The sequence below is a fragment of the Tasmannia lanceolata genome, unplaced genomic scaffold, assembly GCF_043159265.1.
Source record: "Tasmannia lanceolata isolate RefF3 unplaced genomic scaffold, GAP_Taslan_0.1 ptg000012l, whole genome shotgun sequence".
Classification (NCBI taxonomy): Eukaryota; Viridiplantae; Streptophyta; class Magnoliopsida; order Canellales; family Winteraceae; genus Tasmannia; species Tasmannia lanceolata.
In genome coordinates, this window is record NW_027518689.1 from 14,965,444 (window position 1) to 14,985,527 (window position 20,084).

Sequence of the window (20,084 nt, forward strand, 5' to 3'; positions counted from 1 at the left end):
AACTACAGTTTTCCTAATACATCCCTAAATGACCCAAATCTTTTCAGATGCTCTAAAGTATTTTTATATTTTTGGTGTTTAAAAATGCACTAACACCCTTTCAGCTATAGGGGATCCGATAGAAGAGCCTCTACACCTACCATATCGCGGTAGAGTATTACAGAGGAAAACGGGATCCCTAAAGCCTAGGGGAAAAGAAAACAAACGAGGGAATTAAGATTCTGAAACGAGATACAATCTCAAAGAGATGACCAAAAGCCGACGAGACTTAGTCAGTCTCCAAAGGAGAGGATATCTAACCTATGGAGTAAGATCCCTAAACAAATGACAGATGAAAAAGCTTCTGACCCTAAGGGCATACTTTTAATCAATGACGCTAAAAAGGGTATTGACAAGACAAATGGTGTCTAACAACTCTATAAAAGGGGGCGCAAATGAGTCAGGGACTCTCTAATAATGCTACCAAAATGGGGGGAAAATGAGTCAAAGACTCTCTCTAGAAGAAATGGGGCTCTAACATGAGGCTAGGTAAGCCTCCTAAAGGAGAAACTCTCTGGACGAGACAAGGCTTGTCTCTAAATAGGGGTTCTATAAATGAGGCAGGGCATGCCTCCTATGAGAAGACTCCCTACCAAACTGAGGTAACCCCCCCTAAGGGATAAACTCTAAGCAACAAGGCTTGTCTTTGAAAAAAAGAACTGCCTTCCGAGAAGAAACACGTCTCCTAATGGGGCTCTAGATAACTCTTTTATTGCCCTAGCAATGAGAAGGGTTCTTAAAAACATCTAAAAGGCTGGGCAAGCCTACTAAACAAAAGAGGGGAGTGTTACTTGGACTGAGCAAGTCCCCTAAGGATGAGACTCATGGAATTTGAAAAGTCTAGACATGATTTGAAATTGATCCTAGAAGTTTAGATGTCTAGGTTGACATGCAGCACGGGTTCCATTCATTTAGCATTAAAAAAAAAACACTCTACACAACATGCAATTTTAAAAAATAAGGCTTTAAAATACATAGTAAATCATGAAAATTGATCAATGTGTGATTTGTGACTTGCTAGCATACTCATCATATCCCAATACAAGCATTAGAATCAATATAGGCTCAAAACAATCTTAAAAAAAAAAAAAAAAAAAGGTGAAGTTTCCACCCAACATGCAATTTTCACCAAAAATGGTCGAAAATGCCAAACAAGTCATGAAAATTATTCAATATATGATTTAAAACTTTCTACCCAGCTCAAAACATCCAAAACAATCATTAAAATTGAATAGAGCTCAAGTTGCTCGTGATTTTCAAGAAATGGCACAGTTATGTCATATAGTGTGAACAATGCGACTTCGCTCTGACTTTTGAACCCCTCAAACATCAAAATCATAAAAAACTCTACTAATCAAAATTGTAGATATCATCATGAATGACATTTTCTCAGTTAACCACTTCGTTTGGATCCAACCAGAAGTGGCCGGAAAATGGCCGTTTCCGAGCCATCGCCATTAAAAGACATTAGTGTTTTAACTGAAAGTTCGTGCTCAGTTTTGACACTGAAAACATCATTTCTGTAAAATTTGTTCAACGACAAAGTTTTATAAAATCATTCAAGTAACAACTTTGTCTTCTATGGCTCCGGCCAGAAGTGCCCCAAAAATAGTCGACAATCTGTTGTTACAGCAAATGCAGTTTTTCTAGAAAACTGAAATTTTTAAAGTGATTTTTGACACACCAGACATTATTTCTGAAAAAATACACACATTGGTAAAGTTTTAGTAAATCTCATAACGAACACTTTTCCAGTTGACAGTTTCTAACAATTCCAGCCAGAAGAGGCCCGAAAGTTATTCGACAGAATAATTTCTAAAAAAAACTTAAACAAATACAGCGTTATGGACTGAAAACTTTAAACGGGCATAACTCTCTCGTCCCTTCGCCAAATTTGGGCCGCTTTATGTCGAACTGACCGGCTCGACGAGATCTACAAAATTGATATGTTTGTTTTTGATAGTTTTTGAGATTTAAAAAAAAATCTGAAAATCACTTAGGGAGTACACACCCTATTTACTCCAGGGTGTACACTCTCTTTTCTCATATATATATATATATATATATATATATATATATATATATATATATATATACACTTAATTAATATCCACATTAATCTAACGGATCATATCTGTCCGTGCAATTACATAAAATGCGGAATCCTGATCCATTTGGATGTTACCGGGTCATTCGAATTATGAGTGGGATCGTCCAAGGGATCCGACGGTCGATCCTACAGAACCTTATGGTGAGCCCCACTGCGATCTCGCTCTGTAGTTAAACTACACTCGCATTAGGCCAGTAGCCTCCATCGGGACGTAACCCTGAAGATGACCGTCAGATCATCATACCCCTAATCACATCATGTATGTGCAAGTCCTTTCTTCGTAACCACATCTACTGAATTGAGTCATATGAGAAGTGGACACCATTTACCCCCTTGGCCCACCCTTGGTATATACCATTTTGGTCAAGCGGTGTTCAGCCTCCAAATGCGTTTGTAAAATCCTTTAAAACTATTCAATGTTTCATAAAACTTTCCAATAAATATTTTGTCAAATCTGCCTGGCCAGGCTATTAAATAGGCCTACCGCTCTGACAAAATTGTAGATGCCAATCCCTAAATTTTAAGGCGAAGAATCCCTTGTTGAGTATCACTATTGGTCTCGAGGGTTTGCTCTAGGATATAGCTTTATCCGAATGTGACTCTAAAATAGAATCACTATAAGATAGACTAGGACTCTAGAACGGGCCGACAGACTAATAAGATCCCTCAGGTCTAAGGATTTGTGAAGGGTTCTGTCTGGAATAACAACTTTATACTTTCTTGTCTACAAGTTGTTCTTTATTTGATCCGGTTCACCCACTCTTCTTGCTTAGGGTCCACTACCCAGATGATCGAGATAAGTCACCTCACAGCATGTGCATGTAGGCAAGACCGGTGCTAGTTGTATACAGAAAGAGATGTCGAGTCTCTTTCCCAACTATGAACTATTAAGGCTTGCATAGAACCGGGATGCCATGTCTCCTTGCTCCCTTAGATCTGTGAATCCTTTGAGCATGACATTTCTACAATGCTACCTAAGGATGAACATGTGTCAATAAACAAGCATATCATACACATTCATTAATATAATTACTCATTCATGTATTAATTAATAAATATCATTTTACTGGCTTTTCAGGGCATATATTCTAACAGTATAAAACTTTGGAACTTTTTAACAATGTGTGAAAAGCAGTGCCAATATCAAATATAGGGACATATATTTGAGTAAAAGCAACAAGGGGATGTAATTCTTAAATTTGACATGGACAGTTGGGTAAAGAAGAGGGGTGAAAGGAGTGAAACAAGGAGCCCCAAATGTATCTGGAAATTTTGAAAGAAAATGTTAAGAGAAGGGGTGCACTTATCTCTTCTCGTCCCATCTCAAAACACACCATCAAAACCCATGCCTTCCAAATTTGACTTGTTTTTGTAGAGAGAGTTAAATCCTTGTCAACGATCTCAATGGCTAGTATTGCCCATTCCATCTTCCTCAGTCACATTTGCTTGGAAATATTTCTTGGGCCCCATCTGATGCAAAGCACAAAGAAGATTTGTGCCATCAAGAGATAAGCACAACACAAGGTATGCCTGCTATATGTTAGAGTATAGACAGTAGCCATCCATTCTTTAAAAAAAAAAACTTTTGTGGCACCCCCTGTATAAGGAGTTTCTTGAGGAACAGCCGAGAGAGTTGCGACTTCAATCTCTCAAGTTTGAGAAGGGTGGAAAGGGGGAAATGGATAATTGCAACACAGAAGCTGATGATAGGACATGAGATATGATAGACAAAAGTGTTGGCGTCCTTTTTTTTTGTTTACTGTTCTCTGTAGGAGAAGGCTTACAGAGATATCAATGGCTAGGAGAAGGCTTTCAGAGATATCAATGGCTACAGGATTTGCTGAGGCATCTTGATGGAGAAGGAGATCATCTCTACAATTCCGAGGAAAGCAAGGAAGATCAACGGGAGAACAAAAGAAGAACAGAGGTACAAGGAATATGGAGGTTATATAGAGTTGCAGCAAGAGGCCCGGTGGACGGCAAGATTGGTTGTCCGCCGAAGAGCGAAGCTCCTATGGTTATGCTCAAGGTGTGGTCGGATCGACCCGCTCTGATACCATGATAAAATAAAGAGATTTTCTATTAATCTTGGATGATTTACAATGGCAATCAATTGGTGCTTTTATAAAGCACTTACACGATAAACATAGAAATAAATCAAGGCAACTACTGAAAGAGATAAGTGTAAACTATTCTACACAACTCACTCAACAAAGCCTTCGTCCCAAGCTAGTTGGGGTCGGCTAAATGAATCCTTTAGAAAAAAAATTCATGAAGAAGGTAAAAGGGATCTACCTGGCTCTAATCCTGGTTCTAGTTGGGTTCTTCTACGTGGATCATTTTTTTTCATTCTATAATATCCAAGGTTATGTTCTCTGTTATGTTCCTAGCTATCAAGTCTTTCCTCACTGTTTCTATCCATGTTATTTTCGGTCTACCCCTACCTCTTTTTACTCCGTCAATTTGGCACAAGTCACCTCTTCTCACCGGAGCATCCAAAGGCCTACGTTGGATATGTCCAAACCATCTATTCTAATCTAACCTAATTACTAATACAATCCAATTGCCTAATCTAGCTAAGTTTCCCCTTCTAACCAACTTGCCCAATCTATCTGCAAGATGATCCAACGGTGAGATATTAATCCAATCCAACCGTTGGATCTCATATATTTTAACAACACGCGCGTCGCCCGCCCCGGCCGGCTACTCGTTTGGCCCAAGGCTTTTTACGTTTCCTCTAAACTAGCGTTGCCGTTATTTGATGAATAACTTTGGCCGTTCTTGTAGTATTTTGGCTGCTTTTCTTCCACCAACCCCAAAATAACTTCGCCGTTATTTTGCATCATGTCTGTTGGAGAAATGACCGTTCTTGTGCTAAATCTATAAGGTATACAAAACGGATCTCTTCTTAATGGGTGCTTCGAAGGGATGTTTTGAACAGACACTTCTCCTAGATAAAATAAGATTCTACCCAGATTTTACATATTCTAGAGAATACTGAAATTGATCGGAAACAAAAAGACTATTTTCTTTATTTTTGTTATTGTTATCATATTTTCTCTTTCTCATGTTTGTTGGGCAATTGAAGTGTTCGTGTGGTTCGAATCTCTTCGAACTTATAGTTTCCCAGAGATCGACGTTGCGTCTGGTTGTTGTATCTTGAGGTAATTGTGCTCAGGAATCTGTTGCATCAGAATTAGTCTCCATAGAGGCACATATGCACTTTAAAGAGAGCAACCTAATCTGTGCCTCATCTCGCGGCATCAAAGAAAAGGTTTCACCAACGCGGTTTGCTTTTTTCTATTCCTCAACAAAAATATGGTGAGCCATACATATCTTGTTTTGAACAACAAATTCTACCTTCAGTAAGGCTCGACATTTACGCTCATTTTACATAGAAAGAAACGGGGCCTATAATGGGGCAGTTGTGATAACTTGATTGGCATGATATTTAATTAGACAATGTTAAAAGGGTAGCTGATGGGCTCTTTTCTAACACTCCTTGTGGGCCCGCCATGCTATGTGTACGTGAAATGGTCCATTGATCTGATTTGGAAGTACAAAGTGTTAGAAAACTTGATGTGCAAATCTGTAATTTAGGATGTGAGAATACCTTATACCAAATTAATCTCGTAACTTCAAAAGCAGATTTCAACAGTAACAATTTTCTACAAGAATAAACTGTAAACAAAGGGAATAATCGTTAGATCACTTATCGAGTTGAGGCACGAAGAATCTTCGCTGTCCTTAAGGTAAATCTCGCCCCCACTATGACGAATCAACGGTGCAGATGGGCGTCTCGGCGTATGCATCCAGAATACAACAACTCTCGCTCTAGGGGTGTGCCCTCACGCAGCCCGGATGCCTAATAACTCACTTATATGTGCCCAAAGCCTTGATCAGAAAAGTTGGGGAAAACAGAAGAGAAGCGAGATCAAAACGAGAGAAAGAAGAAAGCAGAAGATGAATCTGTCTTGGATATCTTTCTGTTTTCTCTGAAAAATGATTTTATAGAAAGTCAATCGACACGTTAGGATAAAACGTCGCACTCTTTTAGTGCGTGAGATACGTTTCCCAAACGGTCACTAAACCACGATTAAGGAATCTCAAACGGTAAAAAGAGTTAAAATAAAAAATAAATAAACTCTTGAACCGTTAAAAGAAAAATAAATAAAAGAAAAGCCTTAGGCCCACGCGCGCGGCCGGTCGGGCGGCGCGCGTGTGTGGTAATACCAAAAGCCCACCGGACCCAAGTGGGTGATCCGTGCGCATAGGCTCCCAATGACCTCTTGCTCATTCACAAGACTAAGAGAGTGAAAGTATATATATGGCCACTCTCACCCTCTCACACTTCCCATCTAGGACTAAAGTTTTCTCATGACTTTAGTCCTTTTGGAGGGAAGCTCTTACTTTGAGTGAGAAGCCCAAAAGCATAAATCAAAGCCCAATGTAAAAGACTAAAAACACCCCTTTGTAAGATTGAAATACACAAAGACTTTTTTCAACAAAAAAGTCAACACAAAGTACCCCATTCCCATCAATCCCATCTTGATCGGACGATCCTAGCCCTTGATGCATCAAGTCTAGCTCAGGTGTCCACAAAGAGAAACAACCCATGTTTTTTCACAGGCCTAAGTCTTACCGACAGGATTTTTCTTGGGCATGATGGTCTACAAAATCAAGGGTCTCGATTACACTGACAGGTCAATCCAATGATTGATGTTTAGGATTGATCCCGCCACTCTAATGACCATGCAGTCTGATTGGTGAGTGATGTTTAGGATTGATCCCGCCATTCTAATAACCATGCAGTCTGAATCGTGCAGACTAATAGAAATATTTTGGGAAATGTTATCACCACTACCGTATTTTGATGATCACACTCCTCACTTTATAATAAAGTACGGTATGGCTTGCACCATAGCATGATCCAAACCGCCCATTAGATGGGCCACAACCTAAATAGGTTGTGCCCAAAAATCATTTCCATAGGTTGATCCTAACCCTCCTATCAATAGAGGGACTGAATATTAGAGGGTTGATCCTAACCCTCTTTAGATCGGAGGGTTAGGATCAAACTATGGAAATGATTTTTGGGGCAACACCTATTTAGGCTGTGGCCCGTCTAATGGACGGTTTGGATCATGATATGGTGCGGGGGCATACCGTACTTTTTAATAAAGTGAGGAGTGCGATCATCAAAATAAGGTAGTGGTGATATCATTTCCCAATATGTTTTTTGGCTTTTCAAAAGCTCGTTGGCGGTTTCGGTTTCGTCAGTTAGAGGAGAGAGCCGTTGAGTTTTAAATTAAAAAAAAAAACAGAAAAGCATGATGCAAGAACCCCAATCTTCTGCTTCCCAACTTCGGTAAGAATCTCTCTCTCTCTCTCTCTCTCTCTCACCAATTCTGTTTCCCTACCCTTCTATATGTTGTTTTTAGTTCTTGCAAAATCTCAGTTTTTCCATGGTGATTTCGCTTTTACTGGATTACCCAAATAATGCAACATGAAACTTCTCAATTTTATCCCGTCTTAATTGACAACAAAGATCAACGAATGATTCAATAAAGTAATTTTGTGGGTTTTCTTTCCTAGTAATTTTGTGGGGTTTCTTTTCTTAGAGAGTTTTACCTGGTTTGGATTTCTTCTTAGTAAATTCAACCTTTTCTTTTCTTACAATAGATGCTCTATTGATTTCATTATTCAATAAAGTAATTTTTTGGGTTTTCTTTACTGGTAATTTCGTGGGGCTTCTTTATTAGAGGGTTTCCTTCGCATGGATTAGTTCTCAGTAATACAATGGATGCTCATGAATTTCATGTTTGATTTTTGTTCTTCACATTGTTGGCTATAGATTCTGCGCTAAATCTGTGCCGGGCATTCTGTTTTCTGGGCCAATTTAGATGATGGTCAGTCTGGTTTGGCGAAAGGATTTTTAAGTGTTTGTTATGCAATGTGGAAATTGGTTCTAATTAACATTTGGGAGTTTAAAAAATCATCAAGAATAGCAATAGATATGTCTGCTATTGATTCATTCTCTCTGAACATGCCAGTTCTCATTTTGTTTAATTGTTCAATTGCAAGGGACACTGACATTTTCCAAATCAAACATCTCTCTTGTGTTTTTGTGAGGTTTCTTGTATGATATTTCAACAAACTAGTTGCAGGGGATTTTGGAAGCAGTTCTCTGGAAGAATTCCCACCTGGAAATCACATCATTGGAGTTCCAATGATGGAAACAGGTGATATTTTTTGTCCTATCCATGATTAATAATCTTATATATCTGCCAATTATAGACCTCTGGATGACATGGTCTTAGTTCTTGCTTTTTTACTTGTATCCTATGTTACATGGATTCTCCTGAATCAGTGAAGTACCCATGTCGGATTCCAATACTTAAGGCTTCAATTCAATACTTCTAGATCTCTTTAATTTTCCTAAATACTAGAATAAATTTACAAGTATCACATGTTTAAACTTTAGAGATTTATCTATCATAGTAAGTTTTTTAATATGGAAATAAAACATTATATTTAGTTAACTTACCCAAATTTCTAATACATAACCATACTATCATATAAAAGAATTAAAATTAGATGAATCCAAGAATTATTTTTACACACGATAACCGTGTCAGATTCCGACTATCGTATCAGTACTCATGCAACATAGCTTGTATCTCTTTTAGATAACCTCCATTACTATGAATATAATTGAGGTGTAATAGTTCCAAGAAAAAAGGGTGAAAATATCTCCATTAACATGTTGGCATCTATAATTAATTTTCCACTTTCTGTTTCAGCAACCCAGTTTTGCAGCAAAGTTTTAGTTACCGGCTAAACGCCTCTTTGGATGCTGCCAAAATTGGTATTTATTTGCAAATAAGATCCGTTTAATTTAATCTTACATGCAAATGGGACATTAAAGCTTCTTTGGAAGCCATTAATTAAATCATTTCTAAAACTGTTCTAATCATTATTTACAGAGAATCATATTTAATTACAAAACCAATTTCCATATAAGATTGTAAATCAGTAGAGGCCCTTAAGCTCCTGGGTTCCTCTATTATTCCTTTTCCGGACAGCATTACATAAACTAGTTGCATTTTTTTGTTATTTCTATATATTTTATCCGCTAGGTTGCAGTATAGTTGTGCTTCACACACTCTGATTTGTAGGTGCGGGTGGATCCCAACAGAATAAAGAGGTGGCCCAACATCCGCCCGATGAAGGGAAGTGCTCTCTGCTGAAACTTGGCGGCAGTGATGGCTGCATTGGTGGCCACTATGATAAGCCTCTTTCATGCTTTGGATGTGGGATTGGATGGTTTTCGTGAGTTTCAATTACTGTGAACCTATGTATGTCGGTATTAGGGGTGCAACTTGGGTCAGGTCAGGTTGAGCTTTTGCTAAAAAATAATTTGGAATGTGTGAGACGACCAATTACTCCAAAGTCCAATAATAGGTTTTGGGCTTAGAATCGGTTGTCGCAATCTCAAATGAACAGGGCCTTAGAGTTGGTGTTATTTAATCATTTATACTTCAACACTCCCCCTCACGTGTGGCCCTCTTTTTGGAGTTCTGGTTGGTTGTACACGTGGATTTTCTTTAATATCAAGGAGTTGTTGGGTTTTGAACCCAGAGTGTCATGAAGCAAATAGCTCTGATATCATGTGAAACAACCAATTACTCCAAAAGCTTAAGCTGTTAGAGTTAGTGCTATTTAATCATTTATGCTTCTATAGAATCAACTCGAACCTGAATTGATTATATATGGTAATGGCTCGACCCAAACTTCCAAAAAACGACCTGAGTTGTACCGCTTGTCTGTATACATGTATATTTATCTACATAAACACACACATGTGGTACTTATATGGAGCTCAACCGCATGCGTGCGTGCGTACCCACCCCCGCCCACACACACACATATATGCTTATAATAGGTCTTTTATATGATGAAGATTGAATTTCATGCCAGTTTTATCCTGGGATTTGCCTGCCCACTTCTCTGGTACTACGCTACTATTCTCTACTTCGGGAATTACTACCGCAAGGACCCAAGGGAGCGAGAAGGCCTAGCAGCCTCTGCTATTGCTGTACGTAAGACCACTGCATCTTATGCTTCTGAATGTTTCCTATTGTCACTTGGATAGTGATAGTTTCTCCTTATTCTTAATTGTTTGCAGGCTTTAATCTGTTCAGTGACAGTCTTCATTGCCCTCCTTGCCATATCTTTATAGCCTGAATATCTTGTAAATCAACAGTTGATCACATGGACAACAGATGATTAGCCATTTTTTCGAATTGCTCGCCATTTCCTTCAGCACCCATTCTCTGCCTTGTCTCATAGAGAAAATGTGTTGAGTAAATGAAAGCCAAGTTTTGGTCATCAAACTAGCATTCAGTTGGGGGTAGAGAATGCAATATAGAGACAACTACTGATGATCAAATTTTAAATCTTTGTTTCGAAAAATTTGTTTTTGATTCTTTGATTCATCGTTTCAAATTCTATTATATGGCTGTTGACATTGTTTTGCCATGTATTTCAACTTCAGTAATCAGTTCATATTTAGGTTTATCCATCTGATGATGTGTTGCCGAAATTGCCACGCTGTAGATTTGTCTTGAAATTTAGATTGTGTTCAGATTTTCCGTCTGATAGAGTGTGGACAGTGTCAATATATATCTGCAAAGATAACCCAATTGTATTTGTCTCAGCAAACTCAATTTTCTCAAATACTAACATAAATCCCTAAAAAATCAATTAATAAACGTTTTATGGTCTTGGACTTTCTGCTCACCAATATCTTATTGTTTTCATTGTTACTGTATCAATAACAGAAATGTTGGTGAACCATTTCTCAAAGGCTCAAGGAGGTCCATATAGTATTCTAATGGCAAATGGCCAGCAAATATGACTACATCACGACCATGAATTGGAGGGTTAGAACCATCTGATAGTAGGTTTTATGCATGGCCCATCCATAGCAAGGCCTAAAAGACGAACAGTTTGGACTTTGGATCATTGAACAAGTGAGCCCCACTTGTATTTCTACCCTCATATCTTTCGTTGGAAAAATATGAGCATCCATCATATAAGAACCTTTAACAGCTATATAAAAAATAATGGACAAGGTGAGTTTGTGCAATTATTAAAACACTGTAGTGCAAGGGTTTCGTTGGAATTTCAGTTGTACTGGAGGTCAGCAAGCAAGGGTTTAGAGTATCCTTGTATAGGCGATACCAGGAGTTTATTCAAGATAAGATTATCTAAGCAAGGTAGCCATTGCCAGGAACAGCTTATCCAAGAATTTCTCCCCGCAGAGAACAAATCCATTAATTTTTTTTTTTTGAACTTGCATCCTTCAAGATTTTATCACCTTTCTCCTTCTTTACCTTCATGTATCGGTAGGGGTCCCCTCTAACCCAGCTGTCCCATAAAAAAAATGTATTGGTTAGAGTTAAAGTCCCATAAAAAAAATGTATTGGTTAAAGTGGCATAAGAATAGAAAAAATAAACAAAATTCCATTTCCCATATTTGAAACAGGCAATTTAAGCTTATTTTCATAGTGTTTGGGTGAAACTTTTATACTGAGATTAAGGTTGGGATATTATATGAGGTCTTGATTGTTGGGCTTGTTTCACCTATGTCGACTAAGTGTTCACCTGAATATCAGTCTTCTGCTTCTCTGTGAAGGGCTGAGATTAAGAAACATGCCAGTAATGTGATTCATCTCAGCCCTTTACAAAAATGTGAATGGCTTGATTGTAAACATTGCCTCGTACTTAGTAATCTTTGATATATCTGAAGATTTGGATTGCTTTGTGATCTTATATACAAAATGTGACCAACCATGTAAATATCTTGCGTTCTTGTTGGGTGTTTGCGTTCTTGTTGGAGTTTTTTTTCGTTTGTTTTTTCATTTATGTTTCCATTATAGATGTCTACACCATAAAAAGGAAATTTGGAAAAAGTTAAAAAAGATGTTAGAAAACAATTCTAATGTCTGGAGTGACAAAAATTTTGTGTCTTGGATTTCCATTATCAACACCCTACGAAGCAATTTCTAAGAATCAGGAAATAATTGATGGTAAAAAAATCCCACTTGATGGGAAATAAATAACATATCTGTTCTGACACATCTCATCATTTATCAACTGACGCATTTGCTCATCCACTCTTAAAATCCATATGGCTCTGTTTGGATGCCTGAGCATTCTTTGGGCTAGTAAAGTCCAAGGAGGGGGCTAGGATTTTGGATGACAGTAAACCCCTGGTAAAGTCATATGCTTTATTCTGTTTGGATGCAAGTTAACCCGGGAGAGAGAGAGAGAGAGAGAGAGAGAGGATTACCTAAGAAATTTCTTCTTTTTGAGTTATTTCATTTGGAAATCCTAGTGATGCCATGTCGCCAGACAAGCTACTATTACTACCATTTCTTGTCTGGTAGTTGTTAGGGATTTTGATGCTTACATTGGCAAACAAGCACCATAAAGTATCATAAAAGTATCATATAGTATATATTGGTATGGCACTTCTCTCTTGAAAAAGAGGGGCTTCAAAATTGAATGGACAATCCTGTAGCCAGCAGGAATGTCTAAGCAATTTTGCAGGAAGAGATAAGAGCCACTTCATAGCTAAATTTGCCTTATTCATTTAATTCATATGAGGTGGCACTTCTCTCCTGAAAAAAGGGCTCCCAAAATTGCTTTTGCGAGATTGCCTGGACAATCCCATAGCCAAAATATCATGAAAAGGGAATTGATGATACTACAATCTCGCCATTGATAAGCAGCACTTTGCTCCATGTCGTTGCTTGCACTCTCCATGCCACAGTTGGAAACTTTCGTGAATGTTAGCAGCTTTTCTTCGGTGGCATTGCAAAGCTCTTAAACCTTGGTATGAATCTATCTCTGATAGCAATTAATGCAAACATAGGGTTTGCAAGCAACTTTTTGGTAATTTAGAAGCAACAAAATGAGTTCCAATTTAGTAAATCAACAAAGTGCCTTACCAAATCAGCAAAAAAATAACAAGAATAATCAAAACCGTCATAGAATTTTTAAAGAAATTCTAGGATGAAAATTTCAACCATTTATTTAAATTAAATTATCCATGTCATGTTTCATATTATAAGCCGAACAAAATGTAAATGATCAATTTGAAATAAAAATAGCCATGTCATGTTTCATATTATAAGCCGAACAAAATGTGAATGATCAATTTGAAATAAAAATCAGTCATCAACCATAAATTTGGCTTGATAAATAGATCTATGAAATCCGACTAGTATGACATACAAGATGTCCCAGTGGGATGCAGATATGGCCAGTGAATGGTAAAAGTAAGGTAGGGATTGTGGGCAATAAAGAGTAGGTTCGATCTGCGTAAAATACGAATCTAAGGACTGCTGAAACAGTCTAAATGGGTAGAGAAATATGAGTAGGATGCTGAAAATGATAGTGAAGGTCTTCTGTGCCTGAGAATGACATGCTAGGTGTCTAGCCTCAATCACCTGTGGCATGATGTGTCCAAGAGAGAGGAGAGAAAGTTAGAGTGAAGGAAAGAATGCTAATATTATCCAAGATGAGGAGATAAGAATAGTGAATCAAGAATAAGAAAGAGATTAAAAGAGGGAGGGGGGGGGGGGGGAGAGAGAGAGAGAGAGAGAGAGAGAGAACGGAGATCAAGGAATAGAAGGGGAAATATTTTATAAAGAGGGAGAAGGGAGAATACCTTGTGGTTGGGAGCTCCTTGAGCCTTATTCAAATTGCCAATTTTTTTGTTCTAAGGCTTCCTCCTTCATGTCTTTTATTTCGCAGGAGGAGGAGGCGGGGGTGCGGTTTGTTTTTTCTGCCAGGTTTCAGTAAGTTCACTCTTACTATAAATAGTAAGTTTGCGCTTACTATAAATAGTTAGTTTCCAAATTGTACTAGGGCCCGTTTGGATACCCCTTGGATTTAGATTTGGAGGTGAATTTGGATTTTTAAATCTAAATTCGGTGTTTGGCAAGCCTTTATGACATCTGGATTTGGATTTGAGTGAAATCCACAAGATTTACAAATTCCTCATGTTAGTGTAATTTTTTGGATTTATAAATCCTTTCTGCGATAGGTTATTTATAAATCTAAATCTGACCAGTAAGGGGTTTAAATGACTAAAATATATAAAAAAAGTGTTAAATGACTTGAGTACCCACATGACATTAAAAACTGATCAAAATATATCGTATTAGGTAAAATGACTAGAAAACACCCGAGTCAGGCAAAATGACCGAAATACCCCTATACAAGTAAAAATGACAAAATACCCCCGAGTCGTGCAGAATGACTAAAATACCCTTATGACATAAAAATGATCAAAATAATCTCATACAGGGTAAAATGACAAGAATACCCCCAATATCATGGAAAATTACTAAAATACCCCTAGATCAAGTAAAAATGACCCATGGCTCATAAAAAATGACAAATGACTAAAAATACCATCATGAGATAGAAATGATAAAAATACGCCATAGTAGGTAAAATGACTAGAAATACCCCTATACCAGGTAAAAATGACAAAATACCCCCAGTCTTGCAAAATAACTAAAATACCCTTATGACATAAAAATGCTCAAAATAACCTCATATAGGGTAAAATGACTAAAATACACCAAGATCATGAAAAATTATCAAAATACCAATAAAATGAACTATGGCTCATGAAAAATGACTAAAAATACCCTCATGAGATAAAAATGATAAAAATACGCCATATTAAGTAAAATGACTAGAATACCCCCGGGTCATGCAAAATGACCAGAATACACCTATACCGGGCGAAAATGACCAAATACCCTGAGTCATGGAAAATGACTAAAACACCCTTGTGACAGAAAAAATGATCAAAATACCCCATATAGGGTAAAATGACTAGAATACCCCTGGATCATGGAAAATTGCTGAAATGCCCCTATATCAAGTATTTTAGGGCTTTTTGGTTTTGTTAGATTTCAAATTCAAATCCAAAGAGCATCCAAACAAAAAAATAATTAATTTAGATTTGAAATCCAAATCTATACGTGGTCATCCAAACGGCATTATTTATAAATTTGTGAATTTTAAAATTCTTGATTTCAAATCCCCCTCCAAATCCAAATCCAAATCCAAGGGGTATCCAAACGGGCTCTTAGTGATGTATGGGTTTGGAAAAATATGAGAATGATGGGTCATATGTTGATGTGGACATCCCTCACATATATGATAAAAATTATAACTAAAATAGAAATAAATACTAAATAAAAGAGCTGAACAAGAGTGGGGCTGCGTTTTTTTTGCCAGGGTTCATACTTACTAAAAAACAATAAGTTCACTCTTATTATAAATAGTAAGTTTGTGCTTACAATAAATAGTTAGTTTCCAAATTGTATCAGTGATGTGTGGGCTTGGAAAAAGATGATCATGATGGGTCATATGTTGATGTGGACATCCCTCACATATATGATAAAAAATTATAACTAAAATAGAAATAAATACAAAATAAAAGAGCTGAACAAGACTCCTGTGAAAAAAAAAACTAACTAAAATAAAGTCTATGATTGATGGATCACATCAAACCTTCACAACTAGCAAGTAGTGCTAGTTCATCTAAACCTTTGATAACTTGCCTCTTATTTTGGTAATTGCTTAGGTCCAGTTTGTTTTCGATTTAATTTTGAGTGCAATCATTAGTTTTGAACTCAAAATCGGTCCTCTCTCTCCCCCTTTCTTTGTCATAGTTTTTCCTTTTCTTGACAACAAAATAATCTTTTTTTATTTTTATTTGCTTTTCTGTTTCTTTTTGCCAATGTCATTTCCATCCCAAGAACTATAACTGAATGGAGCCATAGTTGATGCTTTCTTTCATAGTACGTAGAATCCATCTTTGTTTCACAGATCTCGTTACATGTGAGATTGCCCTGCCGTTCGTATGTAACTCCATTTTGGTTTTGGTCACTTATGGACCTCTACTTCCTTAATTTGACAAAATAGAAAGTTTCATATCATCCAACGGCCCTCCTTGTCTATGATGAGGTCCAAAATGAATGGTTTAGATCATTCCTTGATGTGGGAATGCTTCCGATTTGGGTTGCACGGGCGTGAACCGTATAAAATCTCATTAAATACACCACATTTTTAAGTTATAGCTCTAATTTTACCTTGAGATTTTATATGTGCCCGTGGGGGGGTGAATTGGGATTTAAAAAACTTTTTGTTCTTTTAAAATAATTTAACAAATTAAAGAAAGAACAAACAAGATCAACCGTGCACAAGAGAAATAAAGAAAGAGATATAGAGAATGTGCACCAGGATTTTATAGTGGTTCGGACGAACCCGGCCTACGTCCACTCTCTCAAGGATGTCCCCTCCTCGCCTTTACTATCTTATCTTCTTCCGGGTGAACATCAATCGGTTTACAAAACCGAAGGTTGGTCCGGTGCCTTCCCACCAATTCTCAAAGCTTTATCCCCATGCTTCATCTGAGGTTGATATGGAGCCTCCTCACCAACCCGAGCTTTATCCCCAAGCTCGTAATTGAGGGTTGAAATGGTGCCCTCCACCAATTACAATAAAAGAAAAACAAACACAACCTTCTCAAAAGGTTGGTATACAATCTCAAGCTCACCACAAACTCTTTCAAAAGATATACAAAGAAATCATATACGAATCCCTCAAATGATAATGTCAATGAGTGTTAGTTATGCGATTGGGAACAACAAAACCCCTTTGATAGAGGTTTAGAACCAAAATGTCCAGTGGAATGTAGTCTGTCTGGGGTATTGGATTGGTTTGGATAGTTAACTTTGAAAAATCATATCTCCCTCGTTTCTTATCGAGTTTTGACGTTCTTGTGCATTCTAGAAATCCTAGAGAGTTTACTTTCTATTAAAAATGATTTCAAAATTATTTGAAACTTCCCTAGTGCTAATATCAATAAGTTACTATTAGTAATTAATTTTACTCTATATTACTTGAGACAAATCTTCAATTTCTTTTAGTCTTCAATCTTCAAAAATTGAGTACGTCTTCTTTGTTCTTCAATCATCTTCCGACTTTGGCTTCAAGCTTCCATGCTCCTTGCTTTGATCCGTGCTTAAACTGATCTTCAATTTGACATTTAAAGGGCGTTCTTAGATAACATTGAAGCATTAGTAAAACAACTAAAATACAATATCATATTGTGTTTGGAGACATCAAAACTTGACTTGAGAAAGTGACTAGCGTTGAACACTTTGGCTAACAATCTCTCCCTTTTCATGATGACAAACACAGGATGATTTTACAATTAAACTCCCTCTAGATAATTGTTTTAAACAAAAAAACTCCCACTTAATTTGTGCTTAGTTTAAAATAATTTTGATAAAATGATTTTCTCATTTAATAGTTTTTCTCTTTTTTCTTTATGCTCTTTATGCTATTTCTATTTTTTATGCATTTCCGGCTCCAGCGATTCAAACTATCCAATTCCTCTTCTTCTTTGACATCAACAAAAAGATGGGGTAAGACAGATTTTCAATTAAAAGTTGTTTTTTCAAAATGGGGTTTAAAAAATAGACCTAATTATCACAATTCAAAACTCCCCCTTTGTTAGAATTTAAAATAATATTTAACTCCCGCGTTTTTCATCCATCTGATAATTTTAGAGGGGTTAAAAAATCTTCATCATTACTAATTTGTCAAGATATGACCATTCACGCACTTCTTCAAACAAATCACGAATTTCATAACATAGATCATATTGAAAGCTCATAATTCATAAAAATCTAATCTTCATACCAAGGGTTTCATAAAATATCCCTCCGTTAGTTGAAACCTTCGACTAATTATAAATATTATCTTTTCCTTTTATAAAATTTTAAATTATACAAATTTGAAAACCATTTAAACAATTTTATCCTAAATCTAGACGCGCATGTAAAATATAGTCAAGTTGATGTTTTTCTTAGGTCCATTTTGCTTGGTTTCAAAAGATGTTTCCTTTCTCCTCTACATAAATTTATAATCATGAATATTTCTATATTTACAATTAAATTTCTAACGCTCTAGTCTACCACGATAATGGCATTTTAATTGAAGTTGTGGAAGGACTAGCATAAGAAATTAAGAATTATTACAAAGAGATGCATTTTTAAAATGATGCTTGAAAATCAATTTTATATTTTTTTCTTGTAAATCTAAGCTCTTGTTTTCTTTTTTCAACATTTCAATTTCTTGAGCTAGATCAACATTTAATTTTTCATTTTTCCCTTTCAAAAATTTCACTTTTTGAAGCAAATCACCATTGCTAAAAACCAATTCCATGTTTTCCTATGTCAACATTTCATTTTCTTGAATCAACTTATCATTTTTGGACAAAAATTAAATCAAATTCCTTTTGTCAAAATTTCAAGTTCATATGTTGTATTGGAAAGAGATTTTTTTAGAGTTTTATTTTTCAAGATTTGCTTTTCTAGTTCTCAAAGCAATTTTTGACAAGCATTGTGTCGTTCATCATGAGAAACATCATTATGATTCTGAGCATTACTAGTTGTGTCAATTTCATTCAATCCCATGAGACATACATTTTCATCATAAATATTTTCAATAGTAGTCCATATTTCTTTGGCATTTTTACAAAAAGAAATTCTTTCAACATATTTAGAGGATAAAGAACAACTTAAGGCAATTTTTTAGCATTGTCATTATACTTCTTTGATTTTGAAGGTAAGGAATACCCTTCTTCAATAATATCCCAGATCTTATAGTCCATGAATTTGAGATAGGTCATCATACGGGGTCTTTCCAAGCTCTGTAGTTTGATCTTTCGAATCGAGAGATACCGGTTGAAAGAATGCTGGCTCCAGCTAAGGCAACCCAAGAGGGAGGGGGGATTGGGCTTTAAAGAACTGTTTGTTCTTTTAAAATAGTATAACAAATTAAAGCAAAAAAAAAAAAAAAACTAAAATTAAGAACATATGGGATCGGCCGTGCACATGAGAAATAAAGAAAGAGAGAGAGAATGTGCGCCAGGATTTTATAGTGGTTCGGCTAGACCGATCTACATCCACTCTCTCAATGATGTCCCCTCCTTGAGCCTTCACCATTCGGTCTTCTTCAGGTGAAGATCAAATCATTTACAAACCGAAAGTTGATCTGGTGTCTTCCCATCAACTCCCAAAGCTTTATTGCTTCGTCCGAGGTTGATCCAATGCTTCCTCACCAACCGGGCTTTATCCTCAAGCTTGTAACCGAGGGTTGATACGGTGCCCTCCACCAATTATATAAAAGAATAAACAGATAAAACCTTCTCACTAGGCTGGTATACAATCTCAAGCTCACTACAAACTCTCTCAAGAGACATACAAAGAAATCATATACTAGTCCCCCAAATGATCTCACAAATAGTGGCATGAGGGTTTAACACTCAGTATATGACTCTAAGATAAGCCATTGAGTGTTGACTATGCATTTTGGGAACCATAGAACCCATTTTATAGAGGTTTGAAACCAAAGTTAGCTGCTCCCAGCAATATCCATTGATGACTCCCATTGGCGATTGTCAGGTGGATGGTCGTCTATCTAGGGTATTGGACATGTTTGCATAATTAATTTCGGAAAATCATATCACCCTCGTTTCTTATTGGATTTTGACGTTATTTTGCATTCTAAAATCTTAGAGGGTCTACTTTCTGTTAAAAAAATGATTTTAAAATTATTTAAAACTTCCCTAGTGCTATTATCCACAAGTCACTATGAAGGATCAGTTTTACACCACAAGTTTTACACCAATCTTCAACTTTTTAAAGAGTTCAATCTTCAAACCTTGAGCACATTTTCTTTGCTCTTCAATATTCTTCCAACTTTGGCTCCAAGCTCCCAAGCTCCTTGTTTTGATTCATGCTTCAACCGAACTTCAATTTGACCTTTA

The 20,084-nt window shown here is 36.6% G+C and overlaps 1 protein-coding gene across 1 annotated transcript; it reads left to right on the forward strand.

Annotated features, from left to right (window-relative positions):
- The first annotated feature begins 7,492 nt into the window (after positions 1 to 7,492).
- Positions 7,493 to 10,793, forward strand: LOC143887088 (uncharacterized). Its single transcript, XM_077391199.1, has 5 exons — positions 7,493 to 7,517; positions 8,317 to 8,391; positions 9,328 to 9,481; positions 10,130 to 10,247; positions 10,338 to 10,793. Exons 2-5 carry the CDS (start codon positions 8,379 to 8,381, stop codon positions 10,389 to 10,391), a joined length of 339 nt encoding a protein of 112 aa, XP_077247314.1. The 5' UTR covers positions 7,493 to 7,517; positions 8,317 to 8,378; the 3' UTR covers positions 10,392 to 10,793.
- Positions 10,794 to 20,084: the final 9,291 nt, after the last annotated feature.

What these genes read in the sequence shown, in the direction of transcription:
- LOC143887088 (XM_077391199.1), top strand. An exon ending in TGTGGGATTGGATGGTTTTC is followed by an intron (nt 9,482 to 10,129) that starts GTGAGTTTCAAT and finishes ATTTCATGCCAG; the next exon opens with TTTTATCCTGGGATTTGCCT. An exon ending in TAGCAGCCTCTGCTATTGCT is followed by an intron (nt 10,248 to 10,337) that starts GTACGTAAGACC and finishes AATTGTTTGCAG; the next exon opens with GCTTTAATCTGTTCAGTGAC.